This window comes from Elgaria multicarinata, chromosome 16, assembly GCF_023053635.1.
Source record: "Elgaria multicarinata webbii isolate HBS135686 ecotype San Diego chromosome 16, rElgMul1.1.pri, whole genome shotgun sequence".
Classification (NCBI taxonomy): Eukaryota; Metazoa; Chordata; class Lepidosauria; order Squamata; family Anguidae; genus Elgaria; species Elgaria multicarinata.
Window position 1 is genome coordinate 27,550,783 of NC_086186.1, and position 16,965 is coordinate 27,567,747.

At 47.9% G+C, this 16,965-nt stretch overlaps 1 protein-coding gene across 1 annotated transcript in view; it reads right to left on the minus strand.

The window, feature by feature from the left end:
• Positions 1-16,965, minus strand: part of IGDCC3 (immunoglobulin superfamily DCC subclass member 3) — a 110,681-nt gene that overhangs the window by 24,872 nt on the left and 68,844 nt on the right. The window contains 1 exon segment of the mRNA XM_063142662.1: positions 11,160-11,325. Within this exon segment, the coding sequence (XP_062998732.1) occupies positions 11,160-11,325 (166 nt within the window).

Genomic DNA, 16,965 nt, shown 5'->3' on the forward strand with positions numbered 1-16,965 from the left:
TGTTAAAGATACAGGAGCCCTGTCCTCCTTTCCATACGGTCACCCTATGCTGCTGCCAGTCATTGTGTCAATACTGGACTAGACAGATCACTATGTCTCAATGGGCCTGTTCAGACAACACGCTAAGCCACAGTTAGGCCACTAGCCCCTTTGCAGCAAATGATTAGTAAGCATGTTTAAACCATGGTTATGTTGCCACCATGGTTACGAATGGTTCACACAACACGCTAAGCCATGGGTCACATGATACATGAAGCCATAATATTTAGCTTAGATGCTTAACCACTGTGGCTTAGCGTGTCATCTGAACCGGCGGTCCGCCATGCCGCCATCCTTACAAGACTTTTAAGAAGGCCTTAAAAACATTCTATTTTCCTATGACCTCTGCATAAATGAATGTTGTTTTGCTGCTACTGCCCTTGTTGTTTTCATTGTTATTTTTTACCGTTAGCTTTTATTGTTTTTAACTGATTTTTTACTGTTTATGCTTTTATTGCTTTTAATGTTTATACTGTTTTATGGTTGCAAGCCGCCTTGGGGGGGGGGGTTCTGCCTTGAAAGGCGGCTAAGAAATGTTATAAATCAATCAATCAATCAATCAATCAATAAGTAAATAAAACGAAGTCTATATAAGGCAGTTTCTGATATTCCCAGTATGTTGTGTCCAGTACAAAGTGGTCCCACCGGAAGTAATTCAAGGAGCAATGACAGAATGGAAGAATTTGGGATACAGGGGATAAGCGGGCGGGGGGGGAATTAAGCGGGCGGGGGGCATATACACGAAACAAGGCGAGGGGTGTTCATAAGACGTAAGTGCATGGAGGAGAGGAAATGACACCTGAACCCTTGCCAAAGGCTCAGAACAGCTCTTTGGCAGAATTACTAAATGAAAACCCACTTCATTACCATTTTGTAAATACAATCTTCCTGCAAGAAACGGAAAAATCGATACGGGCGGCCTGCCTTCGCGCCTAGATGGCCGGCCTTTGCTACCTGCTGTTGCGGTAAATGCATTTCAGAAACACAAACCCTTTAACAAAATTTATTTTCTTGGCCTGCAAATGGCCTCCCCTGACACACACACGCACAGAGACACGGCCCCTGGTGCACCCAGAACAGGCCAGGGAAAGAGAAACGCTAAGCCTTTGTGGGTGGTAATTTTGTTGTTCCATTTTCTTGCCTGGTTCAAACCTCTGATACACAAACAAGCTTTTGTAGCCCTAGCCATGGGTTTGCGCCCAAAGGGAGAGGGGCGCTTAAGGATGTGGGGGTCTTCCTGATGAAGGGAAAGTCATGCTGCCGGAATATGGGATGGTCCAGGCTTTTAAATAGTAGCCATTCACCCGGAGCAACTACTGAACACACCCCAAGTAGGGAACTGGAAGGACGGGGATTTATGAGGAGAGACGGAAAGGACTGGGCATGTTTAGCCTGGAGAAGAGAAAATTGAGGGGCGACATGAGAGCACTCTTCAAATACTTAAAAGGTTGTCACACAGAGGAGGGCCAGGATCTCTTCTCGATCCTCCCAGAGTGCAGGACACGGAATAACGGGCTCAAGTTAAAGGAAGCCAGATTCCAGCTGGACATCAGGAAAAACTTCCTGTCTGTTAGAGCAGTACGACAATGGAACCAGTTACCTAGAGGGATTGTGGGCTCTCCCATACTAGAGGCCTTCAAGAGGCAGCTGGACAGCCATCTGTCAGGGATGCTTTAGGGTGGATTCCTGCACTGAGCAGGGGGTTGGTCTTGATGGCCTTAGAGGCCCCTTCCAACTCTACTATTCCATGATTCTATAATTCTATACTTCTTTTTAGGCTATGAATGACTCTCATTTGGCACCAGGGTGGCAGTCGCTAGGCTAGTAAATATTACTAGCCACCATTTTTAGCACTGCCATGTCTGGGTGGTCTAGGCTTCTGGATTTTACTCCCAAGAGATTCACACAGCCACTAATTTGGAACCTAGGCCTGCAAAGTGGGTGTCATAGAAACACAAGAGTGCCCTGCAAAGTATATCGCTGTTACTGCCCCCATGTTGGTGATGGGTGGGTGGGGGAAGTAAGGCAGAGACCAAGGCACTATGCCTCTAGTGGGATTTGAGCAGGGCCTTCCAGCTTTGAAATACCCCTGTCCACAGGCATGGATGTAGGAAGGCCAGCATTTTTTGCTGGATAATCCGTATCACACCAATCACGGAGACCTGGCACTTAGGGGAGGGGATGTAGCTCAGTGCCAGAGCCCTTGATTTGCGTGCAAAAGGCCTCCAGTTCAAGCCCCGTCTTCTCCAGGAAGGGCTAGGAAAGATTCCTGAAATCCTGGGCCCTTTCTACACCTAAGGATTATCCCTGGAAAATGGAGGGATTGTCCCTGCCTGCTCCCAGGATCCCCTGTGTGTCCTTTGCATGCACAGGGACGATCCCGGGACGATCCCTGGGGAAAAAGGCAGGTGTAGAAACGGCCTTGGAGAGCTGCTGCCGGTCAGAGTCGACAATGCTGAGCTAAATGGGCCAAGGGTCTGACTCAGTAGAAGGCAGTTTCCGACGTTCCTATTAGTGGTACTTGACCACTCCTGGGGTTTTGCAGTCCCAGACAAGCAGCAAAATTTGGAGTTTTGCCATGCCACCGTAGGTGGCTGCATCTGGCTTGGGAGGTCCGAAGTTGCACAGGGCTTAAAGCCAACCTAAAAAAGGAAGTCTTAGGGCTAAAGCACACACAGTATGGAGCTCAGGATCGGATTTCCTAACTTTGGGATATTAAAACAGCCACAGGACACTTTGGTTTTTTACCTGCATCATGCCTGTATTTCCCCCCCTCCTATGGTGCTAATAGTAACTTGGATGGGGCAGGCAATTTACATTGTTAAAATGGCACAGTGTGGGGTGGATGGGTGGGGGTGTTAAACACCCCCTCTATCGAAGCCACTGTTCTCAAAAGCACCAGAGTTCCTTCACTGCTGCATTACAGCAAAAACAAACCCGTTGGGAGATAAATCGGGGCTGGTCACGGCCGAGTCAAATGACGTACAGGGACTCCCAGGAGGAAGGAGGGACGAGAACGGGTTTTCCCAGGGATAAGCACACCCTGGGAAAACCCGATTCTTCCCGCGGTCTCGGGATCATCTCTCAGGAGGAGCAGTAGAGGGAAGGAACCGGGCCGGCAGGAATCGGGGATGGGGGAAGCAGGAATGGGTATTCTTTTTTTAAAAAAACCTGACATTTAGTTGGAGCGCACGTGCGCTCTGCTCCTTTTTTAAAAAAATAAATAAATGGCGGGCGCGGCACGCTCCTTCCTCCCGGGATGTCGTGCCCACAAGTGGACTAAGGGGAGGATCTCACAATCAGGATATTGCGAGATCCTCCTCTCTCCCTCCCTCTCCACCGGTATGGTATAGAAAGGGCCTCAGTCACGGATCTCCTGCATCAAGTGTAGTCAGCCATAATTGTGGGAAAAGCTCAGGCTGGGATTTTGGCAAACCTCCATGGAAAAAGAACTCTCTTGCTCCTGATCCTATGCTTTTTCTTTAGCTTCCCCCCACCCACCCTCTATAATGTGTCATTCCCAGAAAAATGATCACTGAGATAATATTGCAATCAATTAGCAAACGTTGTGACGTGGGATAGATCACTTTCTCCTCTTTCCTTTCCCTTTTTTTTTTTTTTTAATCAACAAAAAAGGCAAATCCTTTAGGGGCATTCAGTCTTTTTATTACTATATGATGAGTTTTAATCCAAATGAAATTTTCAGGGAGAAAAGCATGTAATCTAATTAAGAGGTTCACGCTGCAGTTTAGCTGGACTCATTACTGCAAGATAAGAGATCCCATCATTACATAGACAAATTTTTTTTTTTTCCCCAAGTGCAATTGGCAGATGCGTCCGAAGGCCACATTGCAAACCAATTCTGCCTGGAACTAAGTGGGTTACGGCATTTAGTCATGCAGGCAAGAATGAAACAAAGGGACGGGGAGAGCGTGAGGGAGCGAAAAGCACCTCAAAGGGAAACCCTGGCTTCATTTCTGCAACTCTTCCTTTCCAAGTTCATTCATTCTTCATCCCCAAAACTGTTAAAATGGCTTTGCTCGGTTTCATGGATTTAGAAATTACTGACAACATGGGATATATAGATTATAGGGAGCTTCGCAGCTCTGAATCACACGGTTCGTTCCTCTAGGACAGTTGTTTGAAAACAAGCGTGCGTTCTGCAAAACCCTGAGGTTCCCCGAAAGCTTATTAAAGGGTTCTTCATGAAAAGATCATTCATGGAGGACCAGCTTCCCTAGGGCTACTAAGCATTCCTGCAGGGGGATTCCTGGGTGGGTCCCAGGGTGTTCTCCCAGCTCAGCTCTGCGTGAACTTACTGGGTGTCCTAAGATGCCCTTCTCCAACCCGATGGTCTCTTTTAGGATGTATTGGAGTACAATTCCCATCATCCCCAGCCCTGCTGACTGGGGATGGGAGTTGTAGGCCAAAATTGTCTAACAGGGTCATCAGGTTGGGGAAAGCTGCTCTAGAACACGCTCTGGTGTTGTCTGTAAGAAAAAGAATGGCAGATGAGGTGTGGAAAACGTTCTTTCAAGGCTGAAAGTTCTAAAACAGAGCGGAGAGTAGTGGTTGGAAGTGTGGGATCAGAAGTGGGTAGGCGTGGGTTCAAATTCCCACCCACCCATGAAAGCCCAAAGTGTCCTTTCCAAGCCTAATCTACCTGGCAGGGCTGTTGTGAAGGCAAAATGGAGGGGGGGGGGTGTTGGGGTGGGGAGAGCAAAAACGCTGCCCTAAGCCCCTGGGAGGAACAATAGGATATAAATGAAATGAATAAACCACTGACTTAGCTCAATATTGTCTCCTCTGACTGGTGGCTGAAGATCTCAGGCCATGGAGTTTCTCTGGTCTCAATTATGGTCTCAGTTACACACACACACACACACACACACACACACACACACACACACACCAGCTCAGAGATAGACTCACAGGGGAGGGGGAGGGGGCAGGGTTAACAGCAGGTCCAAACCAACCAGCCTTCATAAGGCCTCTGCATATTGCTGAGACAACAGCTCTCCTTGGGTGAATTCCAGCCAGCGTGTGCTACAATGATCTGTCCAAGGTCCTGACAGGCCTAGCTGGCTTTGATCTGCAGAGTCCGATGTGATCTGCATAGCCTGCTCCATCAGATGTGACCCCAAGTGCAGCTACTTCACCTCAGCCTCCCCTGGGAAACTTGTGTTGAGCTAGGGCAGGACAGTGGGAGGCCTTTCTCAGCTATGCCGGCTGAGATCTTTCAGATAGGAGATGGCAAAGATTTGAGCCAACGCTTTTGTGCAGGCAGAGCGTGTCTTCCACCCCTGAGCTACGGCCCCTCCCCGACAATTCCTAGCATTTCCCCAAAGACAAGGAAGGCTGAATTAATTGAGAGAGCCGGTGTAGCCATAGTGACAAAGAGATGGAGCGACAAATCAAGGTTTGAATCTCGCCTCTGCCGTGAACTCACTAGCTGGCCTTAGGCGAGCTGCTCTCTCTCAGCCTCAGTATACCCCCCTCATCGCCACCTCGGCAATATGGGGGGGGGGATAATAAATGTCAGCTTCGTTCCAGAGACGTCTTGCATGGGTGGAAATGCACTCCACAAGACAGCCCAGCTGAATTCTCCTGATTTAAGTTTTGGTTTTAATGAATTTTACTGGCAATCATTAAATTGCTAATGAAATTGGTAGCGGGAGGGGGAAACGGATGTGGCCAGTGGGGGCGGGGGGGGGGGAAGGGGGAGACAAAGCCCTATGAAGAGAGACTGAAAGAACTGGGCATGTTGAGCCTGGAGAAGAGAAGATTGAGGGGAGACACAATAGCACTCTTCAAATACTAGAAAGGTTGTCACACAGAGGAGGGCCAGGATCTCTTCTCGATCCTCCCAGAGTGCAGGACACAGAATAATGGGCTTAAGTTAAAGGAAGCCAGATTCCAGCTGGACATCAGGAAAAACTTCCTGACTGTTAGAGCAGTACGACAATGGAATCAGTTACCTAGGGAGGTTGTGGGTTCTCCCACACTAGAGGCCTTCAAGAGGCAGCTGGACAAGCATCTGTCAGGGATGCTTTAGGGTGGATTCCTGCATTGAGCAGGGGGTTGGACTCGATGGCCTGGTAGGCCCCTTCCAACTCTGCTATTCTATGATTCTATGAAAAGCAGTGGTGACAATTGGTCAGGGGCAGTTCGGGGGCTCTCCTGCCTCAGGCCCTTTCCCCCCTAACGTCGTCTGTACTTCTGCAAACCTTCAGGCGCCTCCCAACCGACTGATACGTCCATCTTGTGTGTGAAGGGTGTCATTTTGGCTACAGAAAGATCCACTCAGAGAATGAATTTTCTATTAGCATGTAGGATACCGTTACTATTAATTCCAGGCAACACATTAATTGCACTATAAAACTTCCAGTCTTTACTCTGTTGCTTGATTAGTAATTTTACTTCTGGTTCCTCAATGTTTTCAATTTAAAAAAAAATGTTTTTAATGATTAATATTGTGGGGTTTTTTTGTTTGGCTTGCCTATGATTATAGTAAACTGTCCCAAAAGCATTTGCCAGTTGGGCAGTACACAGATACAATAAACAACTAAAATAAATGAATAATGGGGTGGTTAATATTTTAGAAAGAATGAGAGGCGCTTTGCCACTCCAACCTTACACCAGTGCTTTTCGGACTAAGATGCCCAACAAAGCCCTATGAAGAGAGACTGAAAGAACTGGGCATGTTTAGCCTGGAGAGGAGAAGATGGAGGGGAGACATGAGAGCACTCTTCAAATACTTAAAAGGTGGTCACACAGAGGAGGGCCAGGATCTCTTCTCGATCCTCCCAGAGTGCAGGACACGGAATAATGGGCTCAAGTTAAAGGAAGCCAGATTCCAGCTGGATATCAGGAAAAACCTCCTGACTGTACGACAATGGAACCCATGACCTAAGGAGGTTGTGGGCTCTCCCATACTAGAGGCCTTCAAGAGGCAGCCGGACAGCCACCTGTCAGGTATGCTTTAAAGTGGATTCCTGCATTGAGCAGGGGGTTGGACTTGATGGCCTTCTAGGCCCCTTCCAACTCTACCATTCTATGATTCGATGCCTTCTCTGCCAGTCCCATGGTGTGAGGGCTGGCTGTGGAGAAGCTGCAGGTGAGGGGAAGGAACACTACACATGCTCAAAAGCACTCTTATTCAGTGGCCTTTTGTCATACGGCCTGCAGAGGGTACACTTTCCAGCAATGGCTTCCCCATTCACCTCTACCCCCAGAGAAACCCCCACAGGCTGAAAAGCTTTGGTTGGTGACAAGGGGGGTGTTTATTTTCCGTTCACACCACACAGGCCCATTAATACACTTCACACCATTATATCACGTTAGGAGATTACATGGACCTACCGGCTCTGTTATTTCTCCCCATGTTGCCTGGTATTATTTCCATAGAAACCAAGCCCACTGGCCAGTAATTTTCACACTAGGCTTCCCCCAACTCCCCACTCTGCCAGTTCCACAACACAAATATTGCTCCTTTCTAGCATGAAAATGCGGTTGTTTGGTGAAAAACAGCATTATTCCCCGGCGAGATAAGAGGCCCAAGTTCAGAGAAAGTCAGCCACAAGGTCACTATTATCTCAGAGAGCACGGAGTGGAGGTCCATTTGCGCACAGCCGGGGGCCCAAGCAAATACTGGTGAAAACAGCAACCCCTGCTGGGAAATGACTAGTTCAAGTCAATGCCACTCACACGCCACCGTTGCGCCTCCAGCACGGGCTAACGTACAGGTGTTAAAAAAGAATAGCAGCACTGGGTCGGTCAGAACCACCCAAAATCCCAGTCTGGGCCCTGCTGCTTATTGCAGTAGAATCTGGATTCTCTGGTTTGTCGTGTCTTCTGCCTTCAGGAAATCTTTATATGAACATCAGAAGAGCCCTGCTGGATCAGACCAAGGGTCCGTCTAGTCCAGCACTCTGTTCACACAGTGGCCAACCAGCCGTCGGCCAGGGACCAACAAGCAGGACATGGTGCAAAAGCACCCTCCCACCCATGTTCCCCAGCAACTGGAGCACACAGCCTTACTGCCTCAAATACTGGAGGTAGCACACAACCATCTGGGTGAGTAGCCATGGAGAGCCTTCTCCTCCAGGAATTGATCCAACCCCCTTTTAAAGCCATCCAAATGGGTGGTCATCACTACATCTTGTGGTAGTGAGTTCCATAATTTAACTATGCGCTGTGTGAAGAAGTCCTTCCTTTTATTTGTCCTGGATCTCCCACCAATCAGCTTCATGGGATGACCCCGCTGGGTTCTTGTATTATGGGAGAGGGAGAAAAATGTCTCCCTCTCCATATTCTCCACCCCATGCATAATTTTGTACCCCTCTATCATGTCTCCCTTCAGCCTCCTCTTTTTCTTCTGCTGCCCCTTACGACTGGAACGCTCTTCCAGAACATTTGAGAACTACAAGTTCAATCGCAGCTTTTAAAGCTCAACTAAAAACTTTTCTTTTTCCTAAAGCTTTTAAAACTTGATGTTGTGCGGACTTTATACTGTTAGTTTTACCCTACCCAGTGCCTGTTTACCCTACCCTGTGCCTGTTTGCATTCTCTTCCCCTCCTTATTGTTTTACTATGATTTTATTAGATTGTAAGCCTATGCGGCAGGGCCTTGCTATTTACTGTTTTACTCTGTACAGCACCATGTACATTGATGGTGCTATATAAATAATTAATAATAATAATAATAATAATAATAATAATAATAATAATAATAATAATAATACAAGCTAAACAATCCCAGTTGATGTAACCTTCCCTCATAGGGGAGATGCTCCAGCCCCTTAATCGTTTTAATTGCCCTTTTATGCATCAACTTGGGTTGATGACCCCCTGGGAATCTTCCATGGAAACCCTGAATATTACAGAGGATTTGGGGGGGGGGGATTCTAGGGTGCACACGGTGCCCCTGAGGTATGACCTGTCAGGATCGCAACCTAGAACCACCACCACCCCCAAGACCTTCCTTCAGGCACATGCTACAAGGAGAGATGGTTAGTGCACTGGAAGTAACTTTCCACGGAAGCTCGTCCACCAATTGTCTCCTTGAAGAACCCCAGATGGCACCCTCAGAGCAGGTCCTAATGATGTGCCTTTGGTTCCTGTTGTAATGGATCCATTTCAACTTGTGGCAGCCGAAGGATGTGGCAGCCTACAATCCTTGGTGGGGTGTGATTGGTGGGGTTGCAATTGATTTGTGCCCTTCTTGGCTGATTAAGCCAGCCGTAAGAGGGGGTACAGAGAGTGGCAAAGGCTTCTTTAGGGGAAGGGGTAATGCTATCCAGCTGTAAGATGGTTGTTGTAAAACCTTTATTTGGGGTCGGGGAAACCCACTTCTCTGGATCCCATCATATTGGATAATTTCCAACCGGTCTCCAGTCTGCCATTTCTGGGCAAGATGCTTAAGATCTTAGCTCCAACAGGTTCTTGGATGAAGTGGACTATCCAGACACATTTTGTTGCAGCGTCAGGGCTGAGTTTAGGATTGAGACAGGTTTGGTTGCCTTGGTAGATGACCTGCATCGAGAGCAAGACAAGCAAAGTACATCCTTGTTGGTTCTGCTGGGCTTCTGTTCTGCTAGACCTTGGTAGGACTCTCATCATACCATTGACCACAGTATCCCTCTGGACCATCTGGAAGGGATAGGCTTAGGAGGCACCATCTTATGATGGTTCCAGCCATTCCTCAGGATCCATTTTAGAAGTTGGCGGACTCCTGTTTGATGCTTTGGCCATTGGCCCAACCTTGTCCCCTAGCCTGTTTAACATCTACGTAGAACCACCGGGAGAGATCATCTGTTTAGGGCGCAGTGCCATCAACGTGCAGGTCACACCAACTCTATTTCTTTTTTTCATGTGCTATCTGAGAAACTGTTGACCTTCTGAACTCATTTGTGGAGGTGGTAATGAAATATATACTCTTTAGGCAGATGTGCTCCTGATGGACTCCAGAATAGGGATTCAACGTGTTTTGGATGGGGCTGTTATCTTGAAAGAACAGGATGCTCCTGGTTTCAGCTTTGCCTGGTGGCCAGAAGTGCCTTTGCCCAGCATATATTGGTGTATCTGTGCCTAAAGAAGTCAGATCTGGCGACAGGAGTTATATCTAGGCTGTGTTATTATAACGTACATTATGTCTAGAATGTGGCTGCAAGGCTGTTAGTCGGATGACATTGCAGCTATCGTGTGACAGCTGAGCTGATTGCCAATTGCTTTCCAGGCACAATTAAAGAACCACCTCCTCCTGGACCGGACTGCCCACTGACTGAGATCAGGTGGAGAGGTCCTTCGCTGTGTACCATCTATGGTGGAAGCACAGATGTCTGTGACAAGAGACAGGGCCTTCTCAGTGGCTACACCCAGGAGACCTAGATCCACACACAGGGGATCTACACACAGGGGAACCAACTTCCTTCAGCTGGTAAAGACATTTTTGTTCTGGTAGGCTTTTGCCCTGCTAGGTTTTTATCTACAGGCAGCTAGTTCTCCACTGTATAAACAGAATGCTGGACTGGATGGACCCATGGCCCGATCCAGCAAGGCTCTTCTTATGTTCTCATCTGAACGTTACTGTTCTTCTCTGTTAAGCCATGGTTAACCCTTTTGCAGCAAGTGGCTAGTGAGTGTGTTTAAACCATGATTATGTAGTCACCGTGGTTAGGAATGGTTCACACGACACACTAAGCCATCATGTTTGGCTCAAAATGTTTAACTATCATGGTTTAGCGTGTTGTATGAACAGGGCTACAGAAAGGAGGAGGAGCCAAGTGGGAGCGATGGAACCACGTTAACAACAACCCAGGGTTTTCTAAAATCCTGGGTTGCTGTGAATGAGCCATTGTGCTGGTTCACACGGCTCCATCACTCCAACTTAGGTCCTCCTCCTGTCACTGAGAGTGACGAAACAAATCGAGGACGCTCATCCCTGGCTTAGTTAGGGTTATATGAGAACCCTGAACTCTGGCTTGTCTCTCTCCCGACAAAGCTTCCATTGGGTTCATGCCAGCACATTTGAACCTGCCGCGCTCAGTTTTTATGCCACACATTCTGTCCACGCCACCCTCCAGCTCCTCTTAACATCCACGTGGAACTGGGTGATTTACCTGTTGTTGTTCTTCAACTTAACGTGGTCCGTAGGTTCTAAAATTTGCCCATTCTTCAGCCACGTTATCTGTGGGGGAGGTTCCCCCTGTGCCAAGCAGGTAAAGATGGCGGTGGTCCCCACAGGCCTGGAAATGGACTGAGGGTGCTGTACAAATTCTGCAGGAGCTGCGAAAGAAAGTGGAAAGAATGAAAAAGTTGGTTCTGCTTCTTGGGGGAGGGGAGAAAGCAAACACAAGCCAAAGGGGACGTTTCCGGGGCAAAACCCAGTGAAATAAAGGGGAGCTGTCAGGCCCACCACCAGCGTGAGGCATGTTCGGGGAGATGTCAGGATCCTGGTGTCCTGGGAGGGCCCACAACTGATCCCTGCCCTGGGCCCACTTTTACAATAATTTTTAAAATAACATTCATGCCTTATTATTTATTATTGCATTTATATCCTGCCTTTTTTGCTCCAAGAAACCTGAGGCGGCGTACATAATCCTCCTCTGTGTCTGTGCCACGACACAGGCTCTTGACCACCGGCCTGTCCGCAGACACTCCCTGCTCAAGCTAAGCGCCACCATTTTATGAGCCTGAGGTGAGGGACAAACGCCCCCTTTCTACAAACTATGTGGAGAAAGGGGTTCAACAGGAATAATTTCAGGAATAAAATAATGCGCTGTGAATTTTATGTGCTGATGGTGAATTAAGGTCAGAACGGGTGTTCTATGTATATAGCTGCACATGATAAACGCCAAGGAGACACGTGGGATTTTGGTGGCAGTAAAACAAACTGAATAAAAATTTATTTCAATGTTCACAAACTTTGTTTCGTAATAAAACTTTTCAGACCCTTGTTAAGACCTCTCACCCAATCCTTTCTCTCTTCTCATACACGCTTTCCTTTCTCTCACACCTTCACTCTTGAACTTTCTTTATTATCAGGATTGTTCAATATACACCAACTATCTGCCCACTACACTCAAAAGACAACCCTCTTTACCCTGAGCCTCTAATTCTCCCTCGAACCCAAGTACTTTAAAAACACCCCTTTATCACCCTCAGTCATTCCCTTATATATCCTCCTCCCCACTCCTAAGATATTCAATCTCCACTAGGATGACCATGTGGAAAGGAGGACAGGGCTCCTGTATCTTTAACAGTTGCATTGAAAAGGGAATTTCAGCAGGTGTCATTTGTATATATGGAGAACCTGGTGAAATTTCCTCTTCATCACCACAGTTAAAGCTGCAGATGCCCTGCACTCTTTTAAATCTGGTCACAGTATAGCTCCTGCAGCTTTAATTGTTGTGATGAAGAAGAAATTTCACCAGGTTCCCCATATATACAAATGACACCTTCTGAAATTCCCTTTTCTATGCAACTGTTAAAGATACAGGAGCCCGGTCCTCCTTTTTATATGGTCACCCTGATCTCCACCCACTCAGTCAGCATTCTAAAACACAGTAGACTTACATTAGGGAACTGACTTGTGGAGTGTAACGCCACAGTGTCTTCTAAACAAACATTGCCTTCTCCTCTACCACCACCCAAAAAAGCTTCAGAATGATTCAATCTCTAAAGTACTGGGGGCCAAGACAGAAACAAGATGGAGGGTTGTTGTTTTTAAGGTACGAGATTTTTTTAGGGGCAAGTGTTAGCAGTAGGAGGGGTGCAACATCGAGTTGGGGCCCCTCAACCCTGGAGCCAGCCCAACGGGCCATTCCGGAGCAGAATACCTCCCTGCAGAATTGCATCCGTTGGAAACAGGCAGCCGAAATCTTTTCAACCTGTTCAGGCTTTTCATCCCGTTTTTGTAAACTGCCCTGGAAGCTGTACTGAAGGGATTGATTGATTGATTGCATTTCTATACCGCCCAACAGCCGAAGCTCCCTGGGCGGTTTACAAAATGCAATATAAAAGCACAACCAAGATAAAAACAGCAGCAATGCAAAAATACTAATTTAAAACACAAATTTAAAACAGCAAGTTCAAATTAATTTATAGACTGTTAAAATGCTGGGAGAAAGGTCTTCACCTGGCGTCTAAAAGCGTATAATGTAGGTGCCAAGCGAACCTCCTTAGGGAGATCATTCCACAGCTGGGGTGCCACAGCAGAGAAGGCCTTCCTTTGGCAGGGGCTCACAGAGAAGGACCACTGAGGATGACGTTAGGGTCCAGGCAGGTACATACAGGAGGAGGCGTTCCTTCAGATAGCCTGGCCCCAAGCCGTTTAGGGCTTTGAATGTTAATACCAGCACTTTGAATCGGGCCCGGACCTGGACATAACACTTTTAAACAAAATGTACACATTCAGGAGACACTCTGTTTACCTGCCATGGGGGGGGCCCTGAAATATATTATGCCAGAAACACTTCTGAGAAGGTTGGGCTCCGTTACGAACACTGCGTTCGGACAACACAATAGTCAATGGTGGGTTAATAGTCAACTCCATGGTGGGTTATCGAGGGGGCATTTCCCATATGACATGATTATGAACAACCATCATGTGGATTAAGACCAGCGTCGAGCTGACTATTAGTCAACGGTGTGTTCGACTGACACATGCCCTTTCTCCCCCCTGAGTCCTGCAGCTGGTATCCCATCAGCCATTGCTGAACTACACCGGCAGCCGCCACTTTGGTCACTCTTGCCAGGGGACTCTGTAGTTGCCAAAAATAACCAACTGTATGTGACAAAATAGTCAACGGTGCCCGACACACGACACGATAACCAACGGTCGCTCAAATAATCAACTCTGCACAGCGTTGGTTATTTACGTTAGTTATTTCGGTCGAAGAACCAAAGCGTGGTGTGAAAAAGTCCCAACGGACGACATAAATAAGCCACAGTTTAATATTTCACCCACTGTTGAGTATTTAACCCACCGTTGGTTATCATGTCATCCAAACCCAGTCAAAGTCTCTGCCAACCGGCAGTAAGAGCTGCAAAGCTACTGAACGTGTGTAGTCGGGCACAGCTGGTGCGTTACGTCCGAAAAAAGAAAGAGAGACACAACTCTGAAATTTATTTTTCTCCCTTAAGACTTGGGGAAATGATCTCTTTCTCTTAGGGTGCAATCCTGTCCTATGCAGAATGGGAGAAGGACAAGAGGCGAACGTGGTTTATATGTGGTTGAGTGCTGTGCACTCTTCGTGTCTTGTTGTTTCAACCACTGCCCCCCTTTTCTGTCTAAACATGCCTAGGGTTGCACCCTTTCAACCCCACAGTCTTCGCCATTCCCTAACTTGGTGCCCCCCCATGTGTAGAATTACAGGTCCCATCATCCCCAGACAGCATGACCAAAGGTGATGGGAGTTGTAGTCCACACACATCTGGAGGGCGCCAGGTTAGGGAAATCTGCCTTAGGCCTTACCTGCTATCTCAACCATATCCGAGGCAGCCTCTTCATCGGGGATAATTTTTTGCCCCGGGGAGGGCTGCACTCGCCTCCAGACGTCTCCCCTGCCTGCTCCTTAACGCAGTGGAATAAAAGGGAGGCGCGGAGGGGCGGGACTGTGAACAGAGAAGGAAACAGAAGCGGTTCCGCATCTAAAAAGCAAATTGGCGACTCCGGAATGAAGCACCGTTGACAGGGAAGGGAAGGAACGCCGCTGCCCCTTGTTTGGGCGCTGCGGCAAAAGCTTTCATTCTGAAGGATATAATGGGAAGAGGGAAGAGATGATAGGCCCCTAATGAACCTTGGAAGGCGTGACGCTCATCTCAAAAAGCTTAAAAGCCCTCTTCAGAAATATTTAAAATAAAATGCATCAATCATGGTTTCGAAAGAAACAACACAGACAAGGCTGTTGAGAGTGGAGGGGGCAAGGGGGCTGATTTGCATGAGGGCCAAGCGTTTGGGGGAGAGTAGTTCAAAGGGAGGCTGAATCTGGGAGTGGGGAGTGACACATCTAAACTAACGTGACCCGATGGAAAGGAGGACCGGGCTCCTGCACCTTTAACAGTTGTATTGAAAAGGGAATTTCAGCAGGCGTCCTTTGTAGGCATGCAACACCTGGCGGAATTCCCTCTTTATCGCAACAGTTACAGCTGCAGGAGCCCTGTCCTCTTTCGTATCTAGTCACTCGAGTATAGCTCCTGCAGCTTTAACAGCTGCGATGAAGAGGGAGTTTCAACAGGTGCTGCAGGCATACAAAGGACACCTGGCGGAATTCCCCTTTCAGTACAACTGTTAAAGATATAGGAGCCCTGTCCTCCTTTCCATATGGTCACCCTACTTTATATCAATGGCAGATGAGGACTAAGGGGTTAAACCAGGGGTGAGGGGTCAATGTTCAGGTTCCCCAGAAGGGCAAGTTCCCGTTCCCTGGCTCCAGCCCTTTTGCCGGAGAACTCCGGAGAACCCTTTAAGCCAAGAACTGCACAGAAATATTTTGAGGTGAGGTGTGAAAGGAGAGGGGTGAGTGAATGTTCGTGTAGAGTCCCAGGCACAAGGGGCAGGCCACGGGGAAGTGGCGGAACTGTTGAAGGTGGACTTGGAAAGCACCATTCAAAGAGTTGTGCCGCAAATGTACAGCTGGGATGACATTTCATCTGTTTTCCCCTGTATCTTTCAGAGTAAATAAGGTCAGAGAACGCCGACGCTCCTCTGGACCTTTGCAGCGCGTCCGTCGGTAATGACACTCAGGGTGCAATTCTCCGCATGTTTAGACAGAAAAAAGTCCTGTAACTCCTGGCATTCCCCGGTCAGCCATGTTTAGACAGGAAAAGTCCTACAAGTCCCAGAATTCCGCAGCCAGCATGGCTGGCTGGCAAATGCTGGGACTTATAAGACATTTTTCTGTCTAAACATGCATAGGATTGCGCCCCAAATGTATAATTTGAAGAAATAGGAAGACCAGAAGGAAGGGATGCGGGGTGGGGGTCGTTCTCTCTTTTTTGCCCTTGGAATCTCTTCTTCTTTCCTTCCTCCCCCAAAGAAACACCTTCTCCATTTTGCCTTCATAGGTCTTTGCCTGTTAATCACACACACACACACCCGGTCCTTCCCCCACTGGGAACTTTTGGGTTTACGACTGGGGCGATACGCCCAATGCCGGAGGTGATAAGACTCAAGCGGGGCCTAGGAAATGGTCTGCTGTGGGAATGAAACAAAGGAGATCAAAGGACCCTGCAAGGGTCGGAAAAGGCAGACAAAAGGGACAGCCATAAAATCTCAGCAAAGGGAGGAGGAAGGGGGACGGTCAGATGGTGTTAGTCGGCGTGAAAGTTCTCGATCGCTGGGATCGAATAAGCCTTCGGCTCCAGAGCGCAGATGTAAAAGGCAGCCTTCTTTGCACCCAAGCTCTAGACTATGCGACCGGGCAAGGGGGATGCAGCGTGGGAAGCGAAATACCTCCACGCTGCAATCACTCATTTAGCCAGGCCTGCTTTATGCTACCCTCCCCCACCCCCCCCACCCCCACCCCCAAAACCCTTTACGCTTCAGAAAAGGACGGCAGCTTTGCGAAAGGGAGCCCCTAAACTCCTTCAAAGCCTGGGAAGGGTCTGACATCATTTGACGTAGGAATGGGATGCATCTCGATCCTCCCAGAGTGCAGGACACGGAATAACGGGCTCAAGTTAAAGGAAGCCAGATTCCAGCTGGACATCAGGAAAAGCTTCCTGACGGTTAGAGCAGTACAACAATGGAATCAGTTACCTCACAACAGAAAAAATCCAGGCCTGAGTTTATAACCTTGCCTCTGCAGGCCTCAAACCGTCACATACTCCATGTTTGCAATCTCTGCAACCTCTAGGATGCTTTTGAGTAGTATTTAGAACATATCAGAGAAACTAATCAGAAATCGCAGAGGCAGAGGAAGC